Source organism: Bombus pascuorum, chromosome 2 (assembly GCF_905332965.1).
Source record: "Bombus pascuorum chromosome 2, iyBomPasc1.1, whole genome shotgun sequence".
Lineage (NCBI taxonomy): Eukaryota > Metazoa > Arthropoda > Insecta > Hymenoptera > Apidae > Bombus > Bombus pascuorum.
Window position 1 is genome coordinate 1,998,720 of NC_083489.1, and position 25,352 is coordinate 2,024,071.

The following is a 25,352-nucleotide window of genomic DNA, read 5'->3' on the forward strand; positions in this document are numbered from 1 at the left end:
ACGGCTCGATCGTGAAACGGGGCCTCGAAAATTTCTTGGCAAGCCTCGCAAGTCGAACTTTCCAGTCCCGATCGAGCACGATAGACAGTCGTTTCTCCAGAAACCGGAACAGGGATGGACAAACTCGATTCGTAGAATCGTAAAAACCGAATCTTTTTACCAAAAAAGAACCGCATAGAATGATATTTAATATGGTTCTGGTAAAATTACCATTAATTTAATTTAAATTACATAATTAATCGTACAGCAAGTGAAATTATATTCGTCAAGGCCGACTATTGCGCTTCCTTATGATAACGAGACATTGAGAGAGAAAGTAAACTAAGCGCGAATTCGTGGTATTAATTTATTTCAATAAGCTGTATTAATGGTGCAACGATGGAGAAGTTCATTATTTGCAAATCAAATCAAGATATCATAATGTAACCAATCTTTTATTAATATTAATAATAATAATAATTTATTAATATAATGTAACCAAGCTTTTATTCTGAATGTCTCAAACGTATCGTAATACCGATAACTGGACGGAACAATGTTGGCATTTAACGAATAGAAAACTTGATATCTATAATGAAAAACTAAACTAAATTACAATAAGTAGATCATTATAATATACACCGTGAATTTTAAAATGTTTTATACTAAAAATCTTTCGCCATATGGTTGACGGTCGTCTGTTCCGTGGTAATTATTATACTTGTTCATTGTTCTTGTTAAATGTAAATTCGTTTCTTAAAATTACAACGTCTTTCTATATTTCTTATTTTATAAACTCTCGTTCGTCTCTTTCGTCAACAATAACCGCGTGAAAATTAAGCAACTACAATTGTACAATTATAATTAAAATAATAATTACAGTAACTTAACTAAGAATCGGAAATAGAAACAAAGAAACGATGAGACAGATTCCGATGGACGAGTTATTCATCGGTGTTGCCCATCCCTGGCCTCAACACGTCGAAGTCGCTGATAAGAGGGGCAATTAGGATTGCAAGCGCTAATGGCTGGGCTCTCTTAATTTTCGGCGATTCGACGTGGCCGAGTTCCACAGCGAAAGTTTCTCGTTTAAATGCTCGCCCGGTGAAGGTTCCGGTGAAGTGTGATTTCGCGAAGGGGCGAGGAAGAAAGAGACGAACGAGAGGAAAACGAATTCGAATGATCGCCGATGCCATGGTAACACCGGACAACAAGCTGTCAGATGATAGGTAAAGTTTTGATCAATAATACCTGGTGACTGCTGGTTGAAATTCGAGTTCGCTGCTCGTATGACACGTTCCAGTGAGATTGAGCCTTTCAATGGAACTCGAACACGATCGCAATAACTTTGACGAACAATATCGAGTCGCTGGCTCTCCTTCGGTAGAGGGAGACGCGTGCTCGATTTGATGCAACAGTCCGAAGAAACCTAGGATATAGAATTCACATATTTCAGCAAAAAGAACTTTAGCACTTTAAGACTTTAAGACTTGGCACTAAAAGAACTTTAACAAAAGCACTTCTAGAGTGAAGCGACGTTTCACGTGGGCCTTAATTCGTTTTTTTTTTATCAGAAAATAATTTCAAAGGCATCGGTGTAAGAAATAAAAGTAATGCTTCGTACGATCGCTGTTATTCTTCTCTGTGAAATTCATGGTATTATTATTAGAATTCGTGGCATCGTTTAAGAGACAATTTTATAAAAATGTTTTATATTTGTTGACACTTGATGTTTCATATTGTTGATTATAAAGAGAACATGTAAATTAGTGGTAAATTATCGCTATATCAAAAGATGGTTCAAATAGAAGGAAACGAATGGTTCCAAGGGGGACGTTATTCGGTGTAAATTAATTTTTCTACGGATAGCCGAGCAGAGATCATATGAGAACGAAGCAAATTTTTTTTATGGAATAAAATATATTTTTAAATACAGTAATCGATTCGTCTTGACATTGCCTACAAAAAGGTACCTGTTTATGTCGAAAGATCGTTAGTTTGGGAGATATTTTGATCTCAAATAGTAAGTGCACTTGCCTGCAACTTTCCTGAAATTACAGCGGGCATATTTCCTACAATGTGATAGGAGATAGATGAGAGAACGTCAATTAATATCGTTACAAATATTATTTTGTTAAATGTTCAAAGACACCTTGATTTTCAATGTGTAAGGCATCGCTATTACCATCAGTTTGCAATACTTAATGAGATTAAAACATCTTCTAAACCAATGATTTTTCGCCATAAATAGGTCAACACTTTTTTGTAGGAAATGCCAAGACGGATCGATTATTGTATTTAAAACCGTATGACTCCGTTTAGAGAAACGTACGTCGATTTCGTATGACCTCTACCCGGCCATCTACACAAAAGCTAATTACACCAAATTACGTCCTCCTCAAATCCATTCGTTTCTTGTATGAACCATTGTTTTTTCACAGTGAATAATTTACCAGCAATTTGCATGTTATGTTTATAATCGGACATCCTGTATATTTATTTCTGAAGCTTCACGCATTAAATGACAGAGTTTCGTGTAGGAAAATTTGTCTGAGTCTTAACTCTTTGACGGTGAAAGGTGAAAGAAAATAGCGAGTGCTATACATTTCACGTCATCAATGTCATTATACGTGATACAATTATTAATCCTCGGTTAACGAAACAACGTGAACCATTCGCACCCTAAAGGAGATTTCGCTCGCGAATTTTCTCGGAACGAATTTCTACTTTTTCTGAAAAATTCCTTCGAAACGTTTGTCGCAAAGATCGATCGTATAACACAATAGGAATTTCAGCAAGTGTTCCAGAATTTTGTAGACCTCTTGAAAGTTTACAGCTTCTCTACGATTATTCATTTGCCAGAAAAAATTGAAAGTATGTACTTTTCGTATCTGATACTAGGAGTGCAAAAAGCTTTGACGATAAGGAAATAATTATTTTTTAAATTGTTTATAGTCAATTAATCGTTTTGTTACACACCATCGAACGGTTAACGGAGAGAACGCGATTGTGAAATACAAGTTTCTTAATGTTCATCTTGGAAGAAACGTTGTTCGATATTTTGAGATTCGAATTATGGTAAAGGTACTTCGTAAGGAACATCGGAAGAAACATAAATCTAATTAGAGTGTTTTTATTGTTAAATTGCGTATTATTCTAAGAATAGTCCATGATTAGTCCATAATTCCTATAATTTAATTATAAAGGACTGTATATAGTTAAATATTTGTTCATGTTCGTGTTACGAAAAATCAGCAAATGTTTACGCGATGTATATGTAATTAATTGTTATTACTCGTATTGCACACAATATTGAATATACTGTTTATATTATTAAGCGATTACAACAACAGAGTTTAAGCACGTACAGTTACATACTTACAATTAGCTTAAATCTTAACTACAAGTCGTAAAGTCGCGAGTCGTAAATAATATCGAGCAATTATTATATTGCTTGATTGTAAGATATTAAATCGTATTTTTAATCGATAAAACCTTAATTTAAATGGCCATCTATTTGGTATTTTTTTATTTACGAAATACGCTGATATATTTATTATCGTTGCCATTATTCATGAGATAGGCGTTTTAGTGGGAAAAAAGATACGATGTAAGGAAAGGATATACATATACGTCGTTATACTTGACACACCACGTGCTTTCCACCTTTCAAGTAAAGTTATAAAAGTTAGTAAAGTTAAGGGCAAAAACGCCACAAAAAGGCAATAATACTTCTTTCTTCTCGAGTATTTCAAAATGAATGGGTAGGACATTTTGTCCAACGATCAACCAAGGGTAGCAAAGATATCAATTAAACGCAAACGTCTCTAAACCTCCCCCCCCTCAAAAAAACTCCTAAACTCTCAAAATCGAATATTTCTCTGAAACAAAATAAAACAAATAATTAAAAAAGCGCAACCATCGCTACCCTCGGGGTGTTGAGCGTCTCGTGTTACGCCACTGATCGTGAATCAGAGGGCAATGCATGTCGAGTTAGCGTACGTGAGCGAGTTCGACCACCCTAACATTCCTCCCTAACACAGTGTGGCTGTGATTAAAGTATAGGTGTGGTAGTGTCGGGCGTCGTTCGAATTAAACGGAGCAATACATCGTTCAACCACCCCTTCACTGGCAAGCGGGTGGAAACGACAACGTGTTAGTGACTCTGTGGGTGTACACGGGCACCGATTGCTGGTGGTAGGCAGGTAACACGAAGGTAAATCGGTGAAATGGCAGTGGTGGTGAACGATCGTGTCAGAGGGCAATGGATGAAGTTAGTCAGTCGGCGTTTGCTCGCGCCGCTACCACGATGGAAGTTCATCCATCGCGCTTACGTTTCGATCTTTCGTATGAATCGTAAACGGGTCGAGTGAGTAGCGATTTGCTAATCGATTTATTATGCTTTGAATGTATTTTTTTAAATTATCGATAACGTTGATAATATTTAATAAAGTTGCTTCGTTTGTTTATTTCTTCTTTTTTTTTGTTTAGTATATGGTAGAAAGCTAATGTAAAGTTATCGTAGAATGTAGCCTCAGCGGCGATTGCCAACATCGGAATGTCAGGGTCCGAGAAACCGATCAGACCGATCAGACAATTGTCCTTGCAACCACCTGCGCCTCGTCGTCAACAAATTAGGCGACAAAGATCCGCGGAGGATGACAAATCGTTGCAAATCTGCGCGAGTCCCTTTGCACGTGGCAAGCGTGGAACGAGCGGTAAACCCGGCTCTGAGAGACCTAAGGTATCCTCGATTTCTTTAGCGATATTTATTGCTATTTGTTATTTTTATATTTGATATATTATATTTATTATATTTTTTATACTGTACTGTACTGTATTTTTTATATGACTGGTACCGTTCAATTGTATGTGATCACTAGACCGTGAACTTTTATTCAAATGTATATTTTATGGATACAACTAAAGAAATATGAATACGTAGATAGAAATTTGTTTTACCTATTGGAAATTACAAAGTATACTCTATACTTTGGATGTAAAAGAATACGTTGGATGTAAACGAATACTTTGGATATAAGAGAATATTTGGATACTAAAGAAATATGAATACGTAGATAGAAATTTGTTTTACCTATTGGAAATTATAAAGTATACTCTACTTTGGATGTAAAAGAATACTTTGGATGTAAAAGAATACTTTGGATATGAAAGAATATTTGGATACTAAAGAAATATGAATACGTAAATAGAAATTTGTTTTACCCATTAGAAATTACAAAGTATACTTTACTTTGGATGTAAAAGAATACTTTGGATATAAAAGAATATTTGGATACTAAAGAAATATTAATACGTAAATAGAAATTTGTTTTACCCATTAGAAATTACAAAGTATACTTTGGATGTAAAAGAATATTTTGGATACTAAAGAAATATGAATACGTAAATAGAAATTTGTTTTACCCATTAAAAATTACAAAGTATACTTTATTTTGGATGTAAAAGAATACTTTGGATATAAAAGAATATTTGGATACTATAGAAATATGAATACGTAGATAGAAATTTGTCTTACCCATTAGAAATTACAAAGTATTCTTTACTTTGGATGTGAAAGAATACTTTGGATGTAAAAGAATACTTTGGATATAAAAGAATATTTGGATACTAAAGAAATATGAATACGTAGATAGAAATTTGTTTTACCCATTAGAAATTACAAAGTATACTTTACTTTAGATATCTCTATTCTATATATTACATGCATGTGTAATTTGCATAATTTGGATATTTTTATACGTTATACAAAATTGAGCATTCTTTCGTTTTTACATTTTCCATAGGTTCATAAATATCCATAGACCCAGTGACTATATCGAATTAGATTTGAGTCGAATTATTTAACTTTGGAGTAGACGCGATATTAATTTATACTTGAAATTCTAGCAAACATCATTGACAGTCTATACGTCTTTTTAAAATACAAAGTTATAAATTAAAACGATGCATTTCGAAATTAGGTAACTCGGTTCAAACCATCGTAGATCATCTATGACCCAATGAGACTAACTGAGAATTAATTCTATGATAGTGGCCAACGAATTTCAGGTTCGCGTTGCCTGGAAGGAAAACCGCCAAAAGAATGACGAAGTACTTGGGCAAGTTGAAGTGGTGGCTCGTCAAATTCCTGGACGATCCAAATCGACCACTGGAAGGTCAAGGGGTTTCGTCGGGATCGACAAACCAACGATCCTTTATTCGAGATTAGAATTGGCCGAGAGGCTGAGGCTTGCTTGGAAAAGTCGCGAGAAGAATAAAGCCAACATTAACATTTTTCTTGCCCGTGAAACTGTGGACGAAAGATGCGAGTCTGAGATGTCCAATCATTCTACGACCAGTGTCCCATCGTCTCCTGTACGAGAAAGCAACGAGGCTAAAATCGAAATACCTCTTAATGACTATAAAATGCTGGACGAGAAAGAAGAAAAAGAAGAGGAGAAACTTATTACTAATAAATTAACGAGACTTTTATCAGAGGACGATGATACGATTACTTCAAGGAAAGGCGACAGAGAATTGTCGCTTCAATCTTTACAATACTCCACTGAAACGAAGCAGGTTCTAGAAGAAAGCAAGGTTTCTATAAATATGAAGAATAAGGAACGAGAAAAGGCTGACGTGGAAAAGGAACAATCGAACGAGGTATAATTGGATATTAACGTAGATCTAGGTTTTGTAAAACTGATAGACAAAAATATTATTCATATACTAATACGATACAAGTGGATTATCTTCTTTCAAGCAATTATTCCCTCGTTTTTTCCTCTATTGGGATTATTTTCTATTTCAAGGAAACATCGAGGGACTCGAACATCGACGATACCAATACGAAGAAAAAGTCGTCGGCAAATATCGACTGTTCGCATTATCGCATTGCAAATACAACGTTACCGTCGATCAAAGCCGAAAACTCGACCTTGGCAGTTACGAAAGTGTCGAAGGAGGATTTTTCATCGGCGAAGCAAAAGCGTGCGAGCTTTCATAGCGGTACCAACCGAGCCTTCCTCGACCCAATTAGATCGCCAACGGAGTTCAAATGGAATTCTATGTCGGATAAAAACGTACCACAAAAATCGTCGATCGATGATCGTACCGTTATAGACAAAGATACTTCAGCTCGAGCGATCGTACAGAGCAAAGAGAATGTTACGAACAAAAGGGGCGCGTCGGAGGAAAACCTGATCGAGTTTCGCTGTGATTTGGCCAGCGAGAAGGGAGTAACGCAAAAGATGGCTACAAATAGTAAATTGATTCGCGTAACTGAGAAAAACGCGCGGGTTAAAGCGATGATCGAAAGCAAAGAAGCTTCGGTAGACGATAAAACAATGACGATCCAGAGAACAAAGGAGGCGGATCGATTTAATTTGATTAAAAAGACTCTAACGACTAGCACCGTAACCGAGGACAAAGATAGTTCTACGATCGACAAAGCTACGTTCTCGAGAAATTCGTCGGAAGTGAGATGTAGCTCGGTGAACGAAAGGAATCCACCTTCGAGGAAGACGATGGAAAACCAGAAGATCGATCGAAAATCGAGAAGGACCAGTTCTGCGCCTCCGCAACGACGTTTTGAATCAACTTCGGCGAATAATCGCGTTCAGGTTAACATAGTGATTGATTCATCGGGGAAGAACAAGAATCAGGGCAAACAAGATGTGGAGTGTAAAGATAACGCGATGGAAAAAATAGATATGACTTTGACGAAGGTATATTTTCTTTTCTTTTTTTATATACATAGCTTTTCCTAAGTGACACGTCACGATACCTTTTATGAAACGTGACATCATTGCGATAAAAGAGAGGCAAAACGGAGGTGATAAAAATTAGAAAAACATTTTATCTTCACCATGAAAACTATTCCATTTGTGAAAGTTTTGTAATATCTCTTCTATCTTGCGTGGATGCGATCGTTCAAGATACTTGATTTATTATTACGTACCTTGTTCGATGCTAGCGATCATACTAAATTGAAGAAAAGTTTCTTTCTTGTATGATTAACATAAATTACGTAATTAACATGTTAGATATCGTCAAATCGAGCGGTGAGATCGGCGCCATCGAAGAGGCGATCCAGAAGCGCGAAAAGACGCTTTTGGGGAGGAAGTAACTCGAAACACGAAGAAGATGGAAAATCACGGAATAAATCGGCTGGCCGTGTAAGGAATTCGATCGATTCCAAAACCATGGACATCGTTACAATGGTATCCCTTGTTAGCTCTGCAGACAGCGATAGCGATACAGAGAATTCACCCAGGGAAGATAAGTTGATCGACGAGCTACGCAGCAAACTACCTACTACATCAATTATTAAAACTTCGATTAATTCGGCTTTGAGTAGTACAGGAAAATCTATCAAATCAGGTAGATAGCGAACATTAAACGCTTTTTAGTCAAAAAAAAAATTAGTTTGCTAGAAATTAATTGATCACTCGAGGCTACTTTTCTCGCTATGGACGATTACATAAGTTGAGTTTATCTTCTAGTTCAGAATTTTATTTCTTCGGTAGCTACTTTGCCGTAGATCACTCGTAGACTTTGTAGAATACACACACACATATATAAGCCTGTCTTATCTTTCAACGCTTTTCTTTTCTTTTTAATTTTAAAATCATCTCTTTTAATTTCTAGACAGTTAGAGCTTTTTATTTTAATCTACATACAAATGTTATCTTCCTTATGATAAAAGATTTACGACAAGAGAGTATCGAGATATTTTTGATCTTAATATCATTAGCAACAAAATATCTTTGATTTCAATGTCATTTCTAGGTTATGAATTTTTAATGCATTTTTTATGGGAAATTTAAAATTGTAAAAATACATAGAATGCGCGTAGTACGTGAAAATAGACAAAGTAGAGGTTTGCAATGCTTGGTATACGAAAGAAATTTCTGCTTGCAAATTCGCTATCTAGTTATCAGTAACGATATCACAACATCTTGTAGAAAGATGAAAAGTCATTCTCTTTTGCCACTTCGTTGTTCCGTAACATTTTATATATAACTCGTATATCATATATATATATATATATCGATAAATTTACGTTTTGCAGCTTTTATTAGCTGATATAGAACGATATATATATGATATACGAGTTATATATAAAATGTTACGGAACAACGAAGTGGCAAAACAAAATGTCTTTTTCATCTTATATATATATATATATATATATATATATATATATCATATATGTCGTTCTATATTAGCTAATAAAAGCTGCAAAACGTAAATTTATCGATACGTTTTTTTCTCCAACATTTATCTAAACTTTATGAGATCATCCACATTGTGTTAGATTAACGCATTGAAACAAGTCGCGAATGACAATATCCTCGTATTCACGAAGGAATATCGTGCAAGAATTTAATAACACACGTGCGCGTGTAAGGACGACCGTGGAATGATAATTGAACGAGTTAATTAGAAGCGACGCAAGACACGCGAGCTGCGCATGCCGCGAATTATTTCAAAATGTCCATCTTCGTTTACCGGTCCTGTCTTCAAGTACAAAGAAAAGAACACGTACGAAACGCGTTGTTAACCGTTTGTTCATTATCCGCACGAATCTCTACGAGATCTTCCGCAAACTTTTAAAGGTTCCCTCACACGGAAGATTCCTAGTCTCGTATATGGTCGAACGATACCGTTTTGAAAAGAACGTGTTGTGACAAGATTTTATTTTTTTCGTTCGTAAAAAAATTGAAGAGCTCGTAACGAAAAAAACGAACGCTCATGCTTGTACATACTTTTCTACAGGAGAGAAAAATACTCTTCTTGAAGCATCTTTAATTTGTACAATATGTTTTATCGTTTTTTTTTTTTTTTTAAACAAAACGTTCATTATATTATATTACTGGCACAAGTGTATCTGCAACTATATCGCAAAAAAATGATATCTGATAAAATTATGAAATTGTTTATCTCATGTCAATGTTTACTTTCGTAGAAACGATCAATTTTCGTTCGAAGATAAATCGAACGTATCTTCGTATCATAGATCATTTGTTTAAAAGTCAGACGAATTTGATACTTTTTTATCGTGAATTACTCGACTGTAAAGAAAAGAAACGACCAACGTGTCTAAAATAATAAATTCTCTCAAAGTTAATCCACGATGAATACCATTTTGAAAAAGGTTGTCGATTACTCATCGTAACAAGTAACCTAAATCTAAGTTTCGACACTTTAAAATGAAATTCTTCGAAATTACAAAAGAATTCTATGTATAGAATTCTCCACGCTGTATTATCCACGTATAGTATCCACACACCGTATATAAAATAAATATCAAACGAACGAATAATAATAACGCAACATGAAATATCAATATCCTACGGATTCATTTATGTTATATATATATATATATAATATTTTTATACAAATTTCAAATTCTTAATCGTTTCACATGAAACTTGAAACTTAGAAGAATACTAACGTACTTCAATTGATTTGTGAAAGTTCACTTTTACGTAAACGAAATTTACCAAACCTTCTACGTTTGCATACCGATTGTTTGCAGCTTGCACATACATTACCCTTAATATCTTATCACGAGAAATTCTTCTTGCAAGAAATTTAAGGTACGAGCAGAGGTTAGAAATTCCTTAGGGTACGTTTCGCTCTCGAATCGTTGTAGCACTTGACTTGGTTCCTTTAATACGTATATCGTCGCTAATTAAAGGGAACTTCTATCGTGCAACGACATGAAACCCGTGAAGACAATAAGAGGATCGAACACGTTAAATCGACCAAACTTCTTCTCTATTACGCCACTGACCCTGAAGCGAAATATTCCATTGAAACTCACCACGTAATCGGGTTTTAATAATTGCACTTCTATCGATGGCTGTTCGGTCAGGGTAAACGCCGATACGATTTAACGATGAAACTTCTAAGAACGATTATTCGTAAAGTATGTATACGCTTTCGAGGATCGTGAGAAGTGTCGATGAATCAAAACGTCAACAATAGAAGATGCTATCGAACCGATTAAAATGACTGGTATTATAATTTTTATTTTTATAATTACTAAACATATGCAAATGTTTTTCATGACATTATGTTTACCTTTATCGAGACAGAAATGTAATTACCATTTACTTTTGGTTTTTTTATTTACGTATTCCTATTGGTTTAATTCTATTGGTCTATTGGGTTGGTAACTAGGTGATTTTGACATTAGGTGGTATTGACAAAATACGCAATCACTTAGTTGCCAACCCAATAATTCTATATATATATTATAGTTTAATATATAATATATGATATATACATATATATATTACAAATAACGCATTTAGGTAAATAAAATCAAAATTTGGTGAGAAGAGGAAAGAGAAGTTCGAATAACATTTGAACCAGCAATAAGAGAATAGATTGAAATATACAGATGAATTTTTTTTTCATCTTCTACACGTATAATATAGCTTTTTATTACGAAAAAAATTGAGCAATAAAAATGTTCTAAAGTCTCGCAATTTTCTTCTTCCAATCGTCTTTAAGACCGGAATATATCGTCGTGGAGTTGGTAAAAGACGATTGGTAACGAAACGGCATGAAGGAAAAAAATAGAGATAGAATACGATTCGTGGAAAAATATTGAATAGCTCATTTAGTCTCTGTAAAACCGAATCGATGACACGAGATATCGTTTGGCCCAGTTTTCGGTAAACGGCAAAGTGTTGCGAATACCCATTAAATCAGGTTACTTGGTAAACATACTTATCGTGACTATAAAATTCGGCTCGATATTACCTTGATTAAATTGAACAGACGAGAAAATCTTGGCAGTAGCCAAATAAAAACGCGATCGAACGATTTATTCAAATGGAATCGATTAAATAAATACAATCATTACGAACATATCGTGACTATCGTCGTTCGTGAACAAATATAGTTTCGATTTATTCGAATAAAATTAGAAAACTATCTTCTGTATGCTTAGGTATTTAAACATTAACGGTGCCTTGATGCTAGCTTAAACGGTTAGTTTAAATAGTATTTGAAATATTTTAAATATCTTTAGAAACAGAATAGAAATAAATAGAAACTCTTTATACAGATCTCTTTCAAAATAGCTTAGATATTATTTACATGTGTGTTTAAAGTGGATTAAATTTGCAAAATTTTCCTGTCATCGAGAATGAGTTCATCAACAAAATCGAAGTCGTTGCTCAGTTTCCTTTCAGAATTCCTTCGACGAGGATGCTTCACCGAAAGAGCAACAACTGTCGTCGAGGGAGGAGAAAAAAACGACACAACCGAGGCTGGCGATCGTTAACCAACGTGGAAACGGAACGACTTCGTCGAGCGAGGAAACAATGTCCTGGAGAACGGACGTTACCGGCGGTTTAGCTTTGCCTATTCTGGCATTGATTCACGACGTCGAGGAGCCGCTCGACGTCCCGTTGACTGATCGTGAAAAGAGATGCCTGGCCGTGCCTATTGGTGATCTACACGATAAAAAACGGAAATTACTAAAATCTCGTAGCACGCCATCACGATCGTGAGTATAAAAATCAAATAGAATTTCATGATTCTTTAATAGCACCTTGGTGAAGAGCATAATACAAATCGTATAAACTGTATCGTGTAAAATTAGGTCGATGGTTTTTTTTAATGAAATACGTACATGCAATTTGCTAAATATCACAGACATGACAAAATTTTTTATTAAAAAATTGCATGGTTCGATGAAGAAAGTTTAATAAAAAGATATATCACAACAGGCACTTCTAAAATTTCCCTAAAATTCTTTAACCTACCTCTTTTTCATAATTATGTTTTATTTTATATGTTTACTATATGTTTTATAGCTTTCATCAAGGAAAAGGTTTTCAATTAATGAAGTAACGGGTATTCGTCTTCGAACGTTTTCACACTCATTTTCTCATTACTAAGGAATTAGCTACATTTTAACGCGAATGAAAATAAGTCGCACAGATATACTCGTTATATAAGCTTATTTTATCACACGTGCTATGCAATTAAAAAGTTTTTGCATATTATTGCATATTCAATATCGTCAGCACGCTTTTGTGTATCCAATATATTAGATAATGTAGCAAAAGTTTTCTAAACAAGAAACGAAGAATTTTCAATAATGTAACATGTATTATTATTATATTATATAAGTGTGTCAAGTTTACGTAACAAAAAAATGATTTGTAACTACATATTTCTTTATCCAATTTTATTATGACATGCATTCATGAGGGGAATTTAATCGCGACATCTGACACGATAGCAATTTTTATTCCGACAATGCTCGAACATCGCGGCACGGTTCCGATCGTTTGAGAATTTATACGATATCGATGAAAGGGAGAAATGGAACGATAAGAGGCCTACCATAATCGATATAGAAAGGATAGCGAACGAGCTGTATTAATAGTTCTTATAATACGTTTCCTTTTTATTCGAGGGTAACAAAATCACGTGAACGATAGATTTTTCGATGAGCTTACTAAAATATCCAACGGACGTACATTTCACTTTAATATCTTTTTTCTTCCTTCCTTTCACAATCCTTCCATCGAGTTGAGTAATAAGTTCGATCGTAATAAGTTTCTCACTAGCGTATACGTATATATATTTCGAAGAATATTACAAAAATCGTGCAAAGAATGTATTTCGAGCAATATATAAAAAGTGTATTCGTAAATTTATGGAGAAATAGATAAGTTACTCTTTGATTATATAGGGTAAAACAAAAAAAGGATTCGTAACTTTTAGAATAGATAGTACTTACCAAATGATAAAAGTTCATCCTAATAAAGACGTTGTAAACATCTTTGCCCTTTGGTTGAAGCGAATAACTTTCTTGCTTCGAAAACTGTCGTATCGTATTGAAATGACGGATCATCCGCCTTTATATAGTTACAGAATACATTCAGGAATTTTTGAAAAAGTTCGCAATAGTCCGATACGAATGAACTAAGCGAGTGCGGAAATGGAAGGAGGTTATGTAGAAAATCTTTTGTAACAAGGAAAAGAAGTTAGCTTCTGAAGCGAAAAAGTTACTCGCTTCAACCGGAATAAAAATTGTTTAAAACTTTATTATTAATTAATATTTTTACTACTAATTTTTCAACTCGTGTTTATCAAGACCCTATTTCATTATTTAGCCTTTTTTTGTTTCATCCTGTACACGTTTTACACATTTTATACGAAAGTAATAACATTTAATGTTTTTCTTTAAAAGTGAATAAATTTATTATTCCTAACATAATTTCACCATTACCTGAAACGATGGGTTATGTCTGTCTAAGAGCAACATACATTAGAATAAATTGTTTTGCAGTGGAATGGAGAGACAAACGACATCCTTAAAAATAAAAATGCACGAGTCGCCGAGGTTAATCCCACAGAAAATGGAGATTCCCGCGCGACAAATTAAAACATCCATAAATAATTCCACCGCGAATGTAAGGCAAATATTTCATTGCGTTACGTACAATGGACTCATTTTTAATTATTAAGAAGCAATTTATAAAAGTTGCAGGTAAAATCTGCACTCGCACCACCTCCAAAGGAAACTCTTCAACATGTGCAATCTATGTCTACAGAACCACACTTTCAAACCAATAAAGAAAAAGAATGTTGGCATCTTTATAAGAAAATGTGCGACAAAGGCGTTTGCGTTTCTTTTGATACGGTTTTAAGGTTTGAATGTGAATAATTTTAAATAATCTAAATAAAATGTTCTTTTACTATAGTTTTAATATTGGAAATATAATATTATAATAATAGTTTGATGTTTTGGTATTGATTTGTGTTTGCTTAAAATATTGTACACAGATAATTACAATGATTTAATTAATTTCTGGTATCGACCTAAATTTCTTTTAAACATTGTGCATAGAATTATTGTAATTAGAATAAATTAATTAAGTTTATTAAGAAAGAAATTATTTTTCAGGGGCATGCTTACACCAACAGAATATCGATTAAGACAGAAAAAAGTTTCACAAAATTTGTAACAGCATCATCGATGGCAAGATTCTTTTTTTATAAACTGTTGTAGTACTTTTGTATGAAATCGCCTAATCGTTTATTATTTTTATCTAAAACATGGATTTAAGAAAAGTAGCATTGATACACGTTAAAACAAGACGATCAAAATCGTATAGCGATCTAACCTCGTAGTTGATAATATACTGTATTTTTAGAGTTTAGATACGAGTCGAATAAAGTGTAATTAAATTACATCTCGTAAATTTACGAGAGATTCACCTATCTAACAAATAAAATGTTTGAATTGGTTCTGTTGAATTTTAGATGTATATGCATATCAACTGCCTATTTTTTTAGAGTATTTATCGACATATATGAACACACAACAATGTTTCAGGAAATAAATTAAGATGAAAAAAAGAGATTTATGAAACGAAGTTAAATATTACAAATATAGTAAAAAGTCACGTCACTACTATTGATTATTATAGGAATTAAAATACATAAGAACTCACAAACTCAAAACAAAGTTGATTATTTTGTATAATATTTATAACTTGTTTCTTTGTATGAAAATGTATAGCTGAATAAAATGTATAGATAAATTATCTTAATCATTTAAAACGAAGTTAATTCTTAGACTCTTGTATTGAATGTTTTGTACCATATTTATAATTTGTTCCTTTATATAATAATATATAAATCAATAAGTACTTAAATTGTTGTACAGTAACATATTTTTCGTGTAATCATATTTATAAACACGTAAAAAATAAAATTCGTAAATATCTGGAACTTCACTTCTAATGATAGTAAAAATCGCATATTTTTCTTCTATTCTGATAAAAATAAACAAATTAAAAATTAATTAATAACGACATCAATGAAAAATATATTTTTTTTTAAACTAATCTTGCATATTTCTAGGGACTTAAAATATTAAGGTACGTTACTGTTTTATGCGTTTTACCACACAACTGTCAAATTGACAAAATCAGTTAGCGTTTTATAAAGTATGTACGCGAAATCACATGTGGGTGGTTGAAGGGAAACCAATAGCAGGATGACCTGCACTCGTAATGTTCATTTATTGTCATGACAAATACGATTAATGATGTCTCTACCGCCTGGGAGCAAGGTTAATGTCGATTACAAAGCACGACTAGAACACAAGTTATACCTGGTATGTCATAATGAATGAAGGTTAATCATTTCATATAATAAGTAACCTTGATTCTATAGCTAACCTTTGATATATACATGATAATCCCAATATAATATAATATTGTTTCAAATATGCTATTATTTTTCAATAACACGTACAAATAAGAAAACTACTAGAATTTAATATACTTCTTGTTTATTTAATATTGATTTAGTTATTTCATTAATGAAAAATGTTCAGTTTCTTCTAATAATAAGCACAAAATATTAATAATATTTAATATTTAACTAAAATATTGCTAATTATATCACAGATGTTATTATTATTTAATAGGCTAGAGAAAACCCAGAACCAATATTCGATGTGTCTGAATGTGCTTTAAAACATGTACCCTCTGGTATTTATTCACTGTGTAGAGTATTCAGAAAGAAGGTGCTATGGATGTATAGTAACAAGCTGACTTCACTTTCGGGTGGAGGTGCCTTAAGCGATTTATCATTACTCGTTGTATTAGATATTCGTGATAATGAATTTACTCATTTACCATCAGACATAATGTGTCTTGCTTCTCTCAAGGTATTATTATTGAAATCGAGGAAATGAAATTATTTGAGATTTCTAAATCATTTTTTAATTGTATATATTCCAGGAACTTTATTTACAAGACAACAATATTCGGAAACTGCCAAACGAAATAGTACACTTAAGTAAATTAAACATTTTGAATGTGGCAAAAAACAAATTGAAACAATTGCCAGAGGCAATGGGAAATTTAAAGCAGCTTAGCATGTTAGATATTAGTCATAATAAACTTCATAAACTCCCTAAATCTTTGGGTTATGCACAACAATTAGCAGAGTTAAATATTGATGGGTTAAACTTATTGTATCCACCTCATGATATTTTAAATGGAGGCACAAAAGTAATTATAGCATTTCTAGCAAATGAAAGTGGCATTAAATATTCACCAGAAGAGCCTGATTCTGAAACAGATATATCAAGAAATATAAGTTTTGAAGATATGCAAGGGGTATATCAGAATAAAAATAATGATGTACAGGTATTATATAATATAGGATTATGAACTTTGATGTTGCACTTACACAGTGTGTCTTAAATGTTTTGATTTTTACTTTTAGGCTGCATTACAGAAGCTAGAAAAAATGAAGGCATGTGGATGCTTCTTTTATTTTAGTATGCTTTCAAATATATCTTGCACATTTGCTACTGTTTATTGTGAGACTTAATTTTCATTTATAAAATACTTATTATATGTTTATAAAAGTAATAATTTATATATTTGTATTGTAATATTTCTAAACTATGCTTCATTCTGCTTATTTTTAATTCTGATTATTTTGAAACAGTTGTTTATATAATATTTTAGTAAATAAAGAAAATAATTTGCAATTTGAAGATTTATTTTTTCTTGCAGGAGCATCGCCAAAATGCATTATTAGAAGTTGAAAAGAACATCAAGCAGCAACAAGAATATGAAATGGAGATGCAGACAATGTTAAAAAAACACAGAAAGAAGGTAACTAAAATTAGAATTACTTATTTACAATTAATGCTTTTAATATATTGCATTAAAATATCTCTATTTCTAGCTTTTGCAAGATCTTGCTTTACAGCAAACTCAGTTACAACATGAATTACAAAAAGTACAACAAGAAAGAGATTCTAACAGAGCACGCTTACTTTCTTATATTTATAATGGTATCAATAAAATATTTCTATATTATATTTATTTTATTCAAAAATAGAAAGAAATATCTCCTAATAAAATTGAAAAAAGTATTTTTTCAAAATTACAATTGCTAACATAAAAATTATTTCCTTTAGCTGAAAAAGAAGCAGATAATGTTATTAAAGAATTTTTAAGAAACAGCGAAGAAGAAAGGCAAACTCAAGCTGAATTATTAGAAAAGGAAAAACAAGAAGAAATGCAACTATTATCTTCCTGTCACACAGAACAATTCATGTTCCGTACAAAGGATACTCTTCGTTAGTATTAAATATTTAGAACAATATATAACTCATTATATAATTGTAATCTTATATTTATATATATGATTTTAATAGTTTCTATGGAGAAATTACTTGAAGAAGAACTTCACAGAACTACAAAGTTAGAAGAACACAGTAAATATAGAGATTGTGCTGCACAATCTTTACTCACACTGTTAGTAACATACTGATAATATTTTACATAAAAGTAAAAATATTATTTTTAACATTTAATAAATATTTCAGAGAAGTAAGGAATAATGATCATTTAGCACAAATAATGCAAGATCAAGCGGAAAAAAGACAAGATTTAATTGACACATTAAGACAAGATGAAGTTTTACAAAAGGCTGCTGTTGCAGCACTATTAGAACGTAGCGATGCACGTTGTTGGAGTATCGTGCAACAAGTCAATTTGGTACAATCGCAATTAGCTGCACTTACGAACATTGAACTAGAGAGGCGAAAATTAGAAATTAACCAGCAACTTGTATGTAGTATCCATAACTATTTAATTTTTTTTACATACACTTAGATTTCTTTATTATGAAGATATTTTATTATTTTATTAAATAGAATGAAATAGCTGAGAAAAGAGTAGCCTTGAGTGCTATTCTAATGAACTTATTAGAACAGCAGAAAAGCAGAAGAGATCAGCTTCTGGAAACAATTAATAGCATAGAACAACAACGTTGTATTACTGTAAGTATAAATTTATATGCTACTGTCTTTCTTATTATAATTTCAATAAAATTATTATTCTATCTTTTAAGAATTCTAGAAGGCAAAGTCAATTTTGGTTAATGCAATATCAGTCTTTAATGGAAACACGTCCTCAGGGTTTATTGGAAATGTTAGAGCCAACGTTAGTGCGACATGTTGCAATAGCGGGTGCATTACATTGTTTGCCATTTCTAGCTTCTTTGCCATCATTACTTCCAGATCTTAGTGATGAACAATTGAAAGCTGTATGTGAAGTATTAATTCATTTTTACCATCCGTTATCATTCAATTCACAAGTTATAACATATTTCATATTCTAGATTGGAATACACTGTGAAAATGATCGCACTGCTATAAGGCTTGCAGTTGAAAATTACTTGGCAGAATTAAAACTCAACGAATCTAGAGCACCCATAATACCTTCTGCACCATCAGAAGAAGCTTGTACAAGTTCTAATTATCAAGAATACAATACTACTCAAAGCATGAATACTGCCGAATGTATAATTTGCCTTGATTTACAAGTAAGCAAAATATTTATTCTATTTAAAAAATCTTCGCAATAAAATTCGCAATATAATTTTTATGATTTCATTTTTCTTATAGTGTGAAGTAATTTTTCTACCATGTGGGCACCTTTGTTGCTGTTCAGGTTGTGCAAATATGATTTCGTCAAATTGTCCAATGTGTAGAAGTGTGATAGACCATAAAATTCACATTGTAAAGCCTTAAAATTTGAATATTTTTTGTAAACAATTCCATTTAGATATTATTTATTTATTAATTTAATAGTATATCAACAAATTACTATTTAAAATTTTATATGGAAGAATGTAATAACGTATATAATACGTATTGTATATAATACGTATGTAATACTTTAAATATTTCCATCTACAAAAAATAATATCTCATAAAGCTATAAAATTTATCTAATAAATTTTTTTTAATTATATATTTCTTCCAGTTAGTAATTTACTCTAATGTTATAGTTTCAGTCTTTTGTTAAATTATGATTATTATTGAAATTGAATTTTAGGCAACAAATTCAGTTATGTATATGAACTGTTTAATATAATAATGATACCTTATATAGATGAGATCATGTATAATAATTATATTTAAGATAGATTAAAGTTATCTAACTTTTTTATCATTATCTACAATAAAAATAAGAAAATATTTTAAATATTTGAAAATAAAGAAATAGAATGAGTTGCATTTATTAACACTTGACTACAAATGTCAACTTTTATATAAAATCATCACTGACATATTTGTAAATACAATAGCCTTACAAGTACTGCGAAAATCACAATTTTAATCTATTATGGTGGTTAAGAGTTAATAATGCAAAAATACCAAAAATAATAAACAAGCTTTTATAAATGATAATTTATATAAAAAAACTTTTTTATAAAATCTCATTTCTTAAGTGCAGTATCTTAAAAGCATTCATTAATAAAATATTGACATTTTACCAATGTATATATACTCTTTAAACAAATATTGTTAAGCATAAAAATTCATGAATAAAAAACGTTAAAAAAGACAATTTGTTTTGAAGAGTTTTAGAAAATTTAAAGGAAATTTGAATCAAAAACTTTTTATACGAATATATTTTACCTTTTATTATAGAATAATAAATAGAAGCATTTAACATGTTTGATAGACTTATACAATAATTGTGTAAAATATATACTTATTTTTATCATAACTTATTTGCTTAATACATATCAAAAAACCATAACTTCTCTTCCTCCATCCTCCTCTTCTATAACATCATCTTCATCCTTTTTCTGTTGTTTTTTTTTAGATGTTGCATCTTTTTTTTCTTTTTGTGCTTTACGGAAATTCTCTAATGATTCCTGTAGTGGGTCAACAAACTGCTCAAACTCAATATCATTCATTGCTTGAATAACGTCCTGACCGCTTATCGTTTTACGATTTCCTTTCTTAGCTATTATATTTGCAGATGATGTCAAATACAATATAAAAATTGAAGATGCTTTTGCCACTGCAGTTCTAGCATCTTTAGCAATTGTAACTCCTTCTGGTAATGCTTCTTTTATAATTCTTGTTACAACTGCATTTGGTAAATTAAGATCTTCAAGCCTTTCTGCCATCTGATGTTTTTATTTAATTATTCTATATAAACATAATATTTGGGGGGAGTGGTAGTACAATATTAAAAAAGATAAAAATCTTAATTGTTTATAATAAATTACGTTATGCTTTTAAGGTTATGATGCAGTATGAACGAAAAATATTAAATAAAATGCAATAAAAATTATGAATTAAATTACCTTGTTTTAAAGATGTTATCACACTCAAGCTATCTTTTAATTAACTTATACTAAAATTATATCGGAATAAAAACAGTTTCTTCTTATTTCCCGCCAATGTGTCAGTTGCACATATATTTAAAATAAATATTGAAAATAACACATATAAGGAAAAGAAGGATAAGATATCACAGGCATATGAAATTTTCCAACATTTGTGTTATTAAATTTAAATAAATAATGTCAACAATCATGCTTCTATTCTCAAGTGGTACAAATCAAGGTTTCAAGTGGTATGAGTATGTGATGGAGTAGTATATAACACAAACATCAGGTCAAGATTAAAATTCATACCGCCATCTATATAAAATAAATGGCGCGATTTCGAAAGTTATAAGCACATATAGTATTATTTATTTGAATGTTACGTCAAAAGAAAAATGATCTATGCTGTGTGAGGTTTTACCAATTTTTACCAAAGATAATAGTTATTAAAATATAACAGTCGCGTATATTTTATTTTATAAATATAAAATCATATTGATAGGAAATCTTTATAAACAAATGTTTCAAATAATGATAATGTTTTCGCTATAATTTTCAATTATGGTATTGATGAAGTTGGAAATGATATGAAAATGGTAAGATTCCAATAGCTCCCAAAATTTTTTCACATACAATCGTAGAATGACATATACAGTTTAGTTGTCAGACAAAATCTCTACAGCTACTTCGCTTGTGTCACGTGATATGAATTTCGTCCAATGACAACTATTATTTGTTTCCCCACTTCCACTTGTCTACAGTATGAGTCACAACGTCACTAGTCCACTGACTATACTACTTTCACCACTACCATTAGATCTTCTCCCCTTTTTCCCTCGATCTAGTAAGTAGCAACTAACAACCCTGAAACTGACAGACTACTCCAACAATATTTAGTTCGTATCACGGTCGTATGTCGCATGTATCGTGGTCCGTAGTCCGTGGTTTGTATAAAACGGAGAATCTGTCGTCTGTACGGTGGTTTGACAAGAGCCATTTGGTACCAAAATTAATTCCGAAACTGACAGTTTCACCACTGCAATCACCAACTACAACGAAAATCGAAACAAGGCACCATTCGGAGAAAAATGTCAAAAATCGAAGAAGGAAATGCTCATATACGACAAGCTGAGAAAAGGTATTGTCAATATAAAAGATACTGTCAATGCAGAATTGCGAGTAATTATGCCAACAATTAATCTGACTTTCGTCAATTTTTTTGCATGAAATCGATAATACGTACTTTTTCATAGCGTAAAAATAATTTCATTTTTATTGATCCACTTATTCAAATACGGTAAATCTATGTTATAGCTTAAAAACATCACTGTTAAAATGGAGACCTGATTTCGAAGTTGCGGCCGATGAATATACAAGTGCAGGTAAAATATATACATAGAAATCATTGACATAACAATATCACACAATTAATAATCACGTTTTCTGTTATTTATTTTAGCAACTTGCTTTAAAATAGCGAAATCTTATCAACAATGTAAAGAATGCTTAATGAAAGCTGCTGATTGTTATAAAGAAAATAGATCGTATCCTTTTAAATTGATATAGTTTTTATATATATTGAGATAGAGTAAGATTTTAAGTTTCTTTTATATAATTTAGAGGCAATTTTATTCTTTAACATTAATTCTACAAAAGATGGTTTCATGCTGCAAAGTAAGTTCTTTAGATCCTTAATAATATATTATGAGAAATATTATCATTTGCTATAATATATTCAATTGTAGGAGTATTGAACATGCTGTTTTAATTTGCAAAGAAATGGGAAATCTTGCAGAAGCACCAAAATTAGCACATAGTGCTTGTTCTTTGTATCAAATGCATGGGTCACCTGATGCAGGTGCAGCTGTACTTGATAAAGCAGGCAAAATGATAGAAGCAACTCAACCACAAGAAGCACTAGAATTATTTAAACGAGCTGCTAATATTGTTATGGTTAGATATAATTCACTTTTGTAATTAGTGATAATGTTATTGAAAGTCATATAATATGTACTTTTCAATGAAGGCTGAAGATAGTCCACGTCAGGCTGCAGAATACATGAGCAAAGTGGCAAGATTATTAGTAAAACTACAAATGTATGATGAAGCAGCAGATGCAATTCGGAGAGAAATTGGAATGCATCAACAGATAGATCATGCACCCTCTGTTGGTAGATTAACAGTAGCATTAGTGTTAGTACAGTTAGCTCGAGCTGATCAGGTAGCAGCTGAGAAAGCTTTCAAAGAATGGGGAAATTACTGTGAAGCTCCTGAGGTTCGAACCATTTAAAAATTTAAGACTTTGTAACTAAAAACATTACGTTTATCTTCATTTGTTCTTACTTATCATCAGGTTAATACATTAGAAATGTTATTACAAGCATACGATAATGAAGATGCAGATGCTGCAAGAGCAGCATTAAATAATCCTTTCATTAAACACATGGATGTTGAATATGCTAAACTTGCTAGAAGTATACCTCTACCACAGCAACAATATGCAATACCTCCTCCAGGAATAAGAGCAAATGCAGCAGAATCATATACATCTCCTAATGCCTCAAAATTGGTGGAAGAAACTACAACCGAAGTTCAAGTAAGCAATAAATTTGCTTATTTAATAAAACTATATATATAATATATATTATATAACAAAACTACATGTAAAAAGACCTATAAAAATTTTCTTCAATTTATATCACTTTTCAGAACATGAGTATTAAAGAATCTAAAGATACTACTACAACGTCATCTGAAGATACTATCGAGAAAGAAGAGGCACAAGCAGCACCTTCGAAAAACACAGGAAATGAAGAAGAAGACGACGAAGAATATGAAGGATTATGTTGATTGCATATTATTATTATTAAGATTAACTATTTATATCTAGAAGTATAAACAAATTTTATTTTGTAAAAGATATTATATTGCGTTAATTCAGATATATATATATATATATTTAATGCCTAAAAATATTCTTTACAGGCATACTAATCATATATACACACACATATACATATATATATATGTATATACATAAATCTTAAATCTTGTTAAATTCTTTAATGCACTTTTACTAAGCATTAATTGATGGTTAGTAAAACTTTAGTAAAAAATACTTCGAAAAATATTCTTAAAAATACTTTCAGAAATACATTGCTTACAAGGAAATCTTTCTTATTTAAAATAACAGTTACATAAAATATTTTAGATATAATTCCTTATACATATACATGCTGCAAGGAATCCTATGACAAGAAGTAAATATGTAATATATATGCATTTATGTTGAATATAACAATATTTAAGAATATAATCTTTAAAAAATACTGTTCTCATGTTGATATCCGCTTCATAAGTATTATATTTTTTTTGTTCTTATAGAATATATTCCGATGATTGCAGATCTTATGTCAATAAAGATGTATAAACACAAATATATTTTAATAATCTAATTTCATGTTTACGAACTGTAAAAATATATATAGAAAAATAAATTGTTACTGCGAACGCTTAAACACGTGTTGATTCTCTTGATATTGTGTACAAGTTAAAAGAAATGAGGTTATGAATAAACTGAACTCTCTATACATGTATACTCACAAATTTTGTCTTCCAGAATTACAGACTATCTTTTTCTATGGCATGTCCTCAAAAAGATAGGAGATTTTAACACAATACTTTTCACCTATTCACAAAATTTTAAATACAACTTTTCACTTGTCGGTTTTGAAAGATTGCCGCGAAATGACGTATCAACTACTCAAAAACATAAATTACTAAGGATAGACAAATTAAAAAAAAGCTTACATATACGTGATTATCTAAAAGTGTTTCATATATAAATACATAATAATATAAATAATTTTTTTACTAACTAAATAAAACGATAGTCTTTAATGTATTAAACTTTTATAGTTGGAAATTCACGCATTTTTTTCACTTATTTCGCTAATTCGTTACTTTAGAAATATAGTATGTACAATTTTCTCAACTTATTTCTGTAACAAATTAAAAACTAAAATTGCACGATTTATTAAGTAATTACAAATAAATTATAATAAATCTCATATTGTACTGAAACTAAAATTGAATTCAAATATAACAACAAATGTCAAGTTTATACAACATGATATTTTCAAAAAATTAGCGCGAAATAAGTG

At 31.4% G+C, this 25,352-nt stretch overlaps 5 protein-coding genes across 7 annotated transcripts in view; 3 read left to right on the top strand and 2 right to left on the bottom strand.

Annotated features, from left to right (window-relative positions):
• Positions 1-24,976, bottom strand: part of LOC132916306 (FIGNL1-interacting regulator of recombination and mitosis-like) — a 33,216-nt gene extending 8,240 nt beyond the window's left edge. The window contains exons 1-2 of the mRNA XM_060976190.1: positions 24,793-24,976; positions 1,231-1,408 (exon numbers count right to left, since the gene is read on the bottom strand). The gene's annotated coding sequence lies outside the window, so the exon portion shown is untranslated. The remainder of the gene's footprint in view (positions 1-1,230; positions 1,409-24,792) is intronic.
• Positions 3,821-15,585, top strand: LOC132916320 (uncharacterized). The gene is made up of 10 exons (XM_060976225.1): positions 3,821-4,348; positions 4,505-4,723; positions 6,052-6,447; positions 6,622-6,645; positions 6,795-7,709; positions 8,028-8,364; positions 12,184-12,511; positions 14,309-14,432; positions 14,510-14,670; positions 14,927-15,585. Exons 2-10 carry the CDS (start codon positions 4,538-4,540, stop codon positions 14,985-14,987), a joined length of 2,532 nt encoding a protein of 843 aa, XP_060832208.1. The 5' UTR covers positions 3,821-4,348; positions 4,505-4,537; the 3' UTR covers positions 14,988-15,585.
• LOC132916308 (E3 ubiquitin-protein ligase LRSAM1-like) lies at positions 15,853-20,343 on the top strand. 2 transcript variants are annotated; one of them, XM_060976192.1, is made up of 13 exons: positions 15,853-16,144; positions 16,460-16,702; positions 16,776-17,186; positions 17,266-17,295; positions 17,562-17,663; positions 17,737-17,845; positions 17,972-18,133; positions 18,212-18,311; positions 18,383-18,626; positions 18,713-18,838; positions 18,910-19,104; positions 19,180-19,383; positions 19,466-20,343. In XM_060976192.1, the coding sequence occupies exons 1-13, from the start codon at positions 16,073-16,075 to the stop codon at positions 19,589-19,591; spliced, it is 2,124 nt and encodes a 707-aa protein (XP_060832175.1). In that variant the 5' UTR covers positions 15,853-16,072; the 3' UTR covers positions 19,592-20,343. The 2 variants fall into 2 exon arrangements, with proteins under 2 accessions (XP_060832175.1, XP_060832176.1); XM_060976193.1 differs by lacking the exon at positions 17,266-17,295.
• On the bottom strand, positions 20,461-21,498 carry LOC132916319 (DNA polymerase epsilon subunit 3). 2 transcript variants are annotated; one of them, XM_060976224.1, is made up of 2 exons: positions 21,166-21,498; positions 20,461-20,985 (listed from the first exon to the last, which is right to left on the bottom strand). In XM_060976224.1, the coding sequence occupies exon 2, from the start codon at positions 20,983-20,985 to the stop codon at positions 20,596-20,598; it is 390 nt and encodes a 129-aa protein (XP_060832207.1). In that variant the 5' UTR covers positions 21,166-21,498; the 3' UTR covers positions 20,461-20,595. The 2 variants fall into 2 exon arrangements, with proteins under 2 accessions (XP_060832207.1, XP_060832206.1); XM_060976223.1 differs by having other exon boundaries at positions 20,461-21,007; positions 21,166-21,494.
• On the top strand, positions 22,028-24,785 carry LOC132916313 (gamma-soluble NSF attachment protein-like). The gene is made up of 8 exons (XM_060976212.1): positions 22,028-22,327; positions 22,504-22,571; positions 22,649-22,733; positions 22,846-22,863; positions 22,935-23,142; positions 23,216-23,464; positions 23,543-23,785; positions 23,899-24,785. The coding sequence occupies exons 1-8, from the start codon at positions 22,278-22,280 to the stop codon at positions 24,037-24,039; spliced, it is 1,062 nt and encodes a 353-aa protein (XP_060832195.1). The 5' UTR covers positions 22,028-22,277; the 3' UTR covers positions 24,040-24,785.
• Positions 24,977-25,352: the final 376 nt, after the last annotated feature.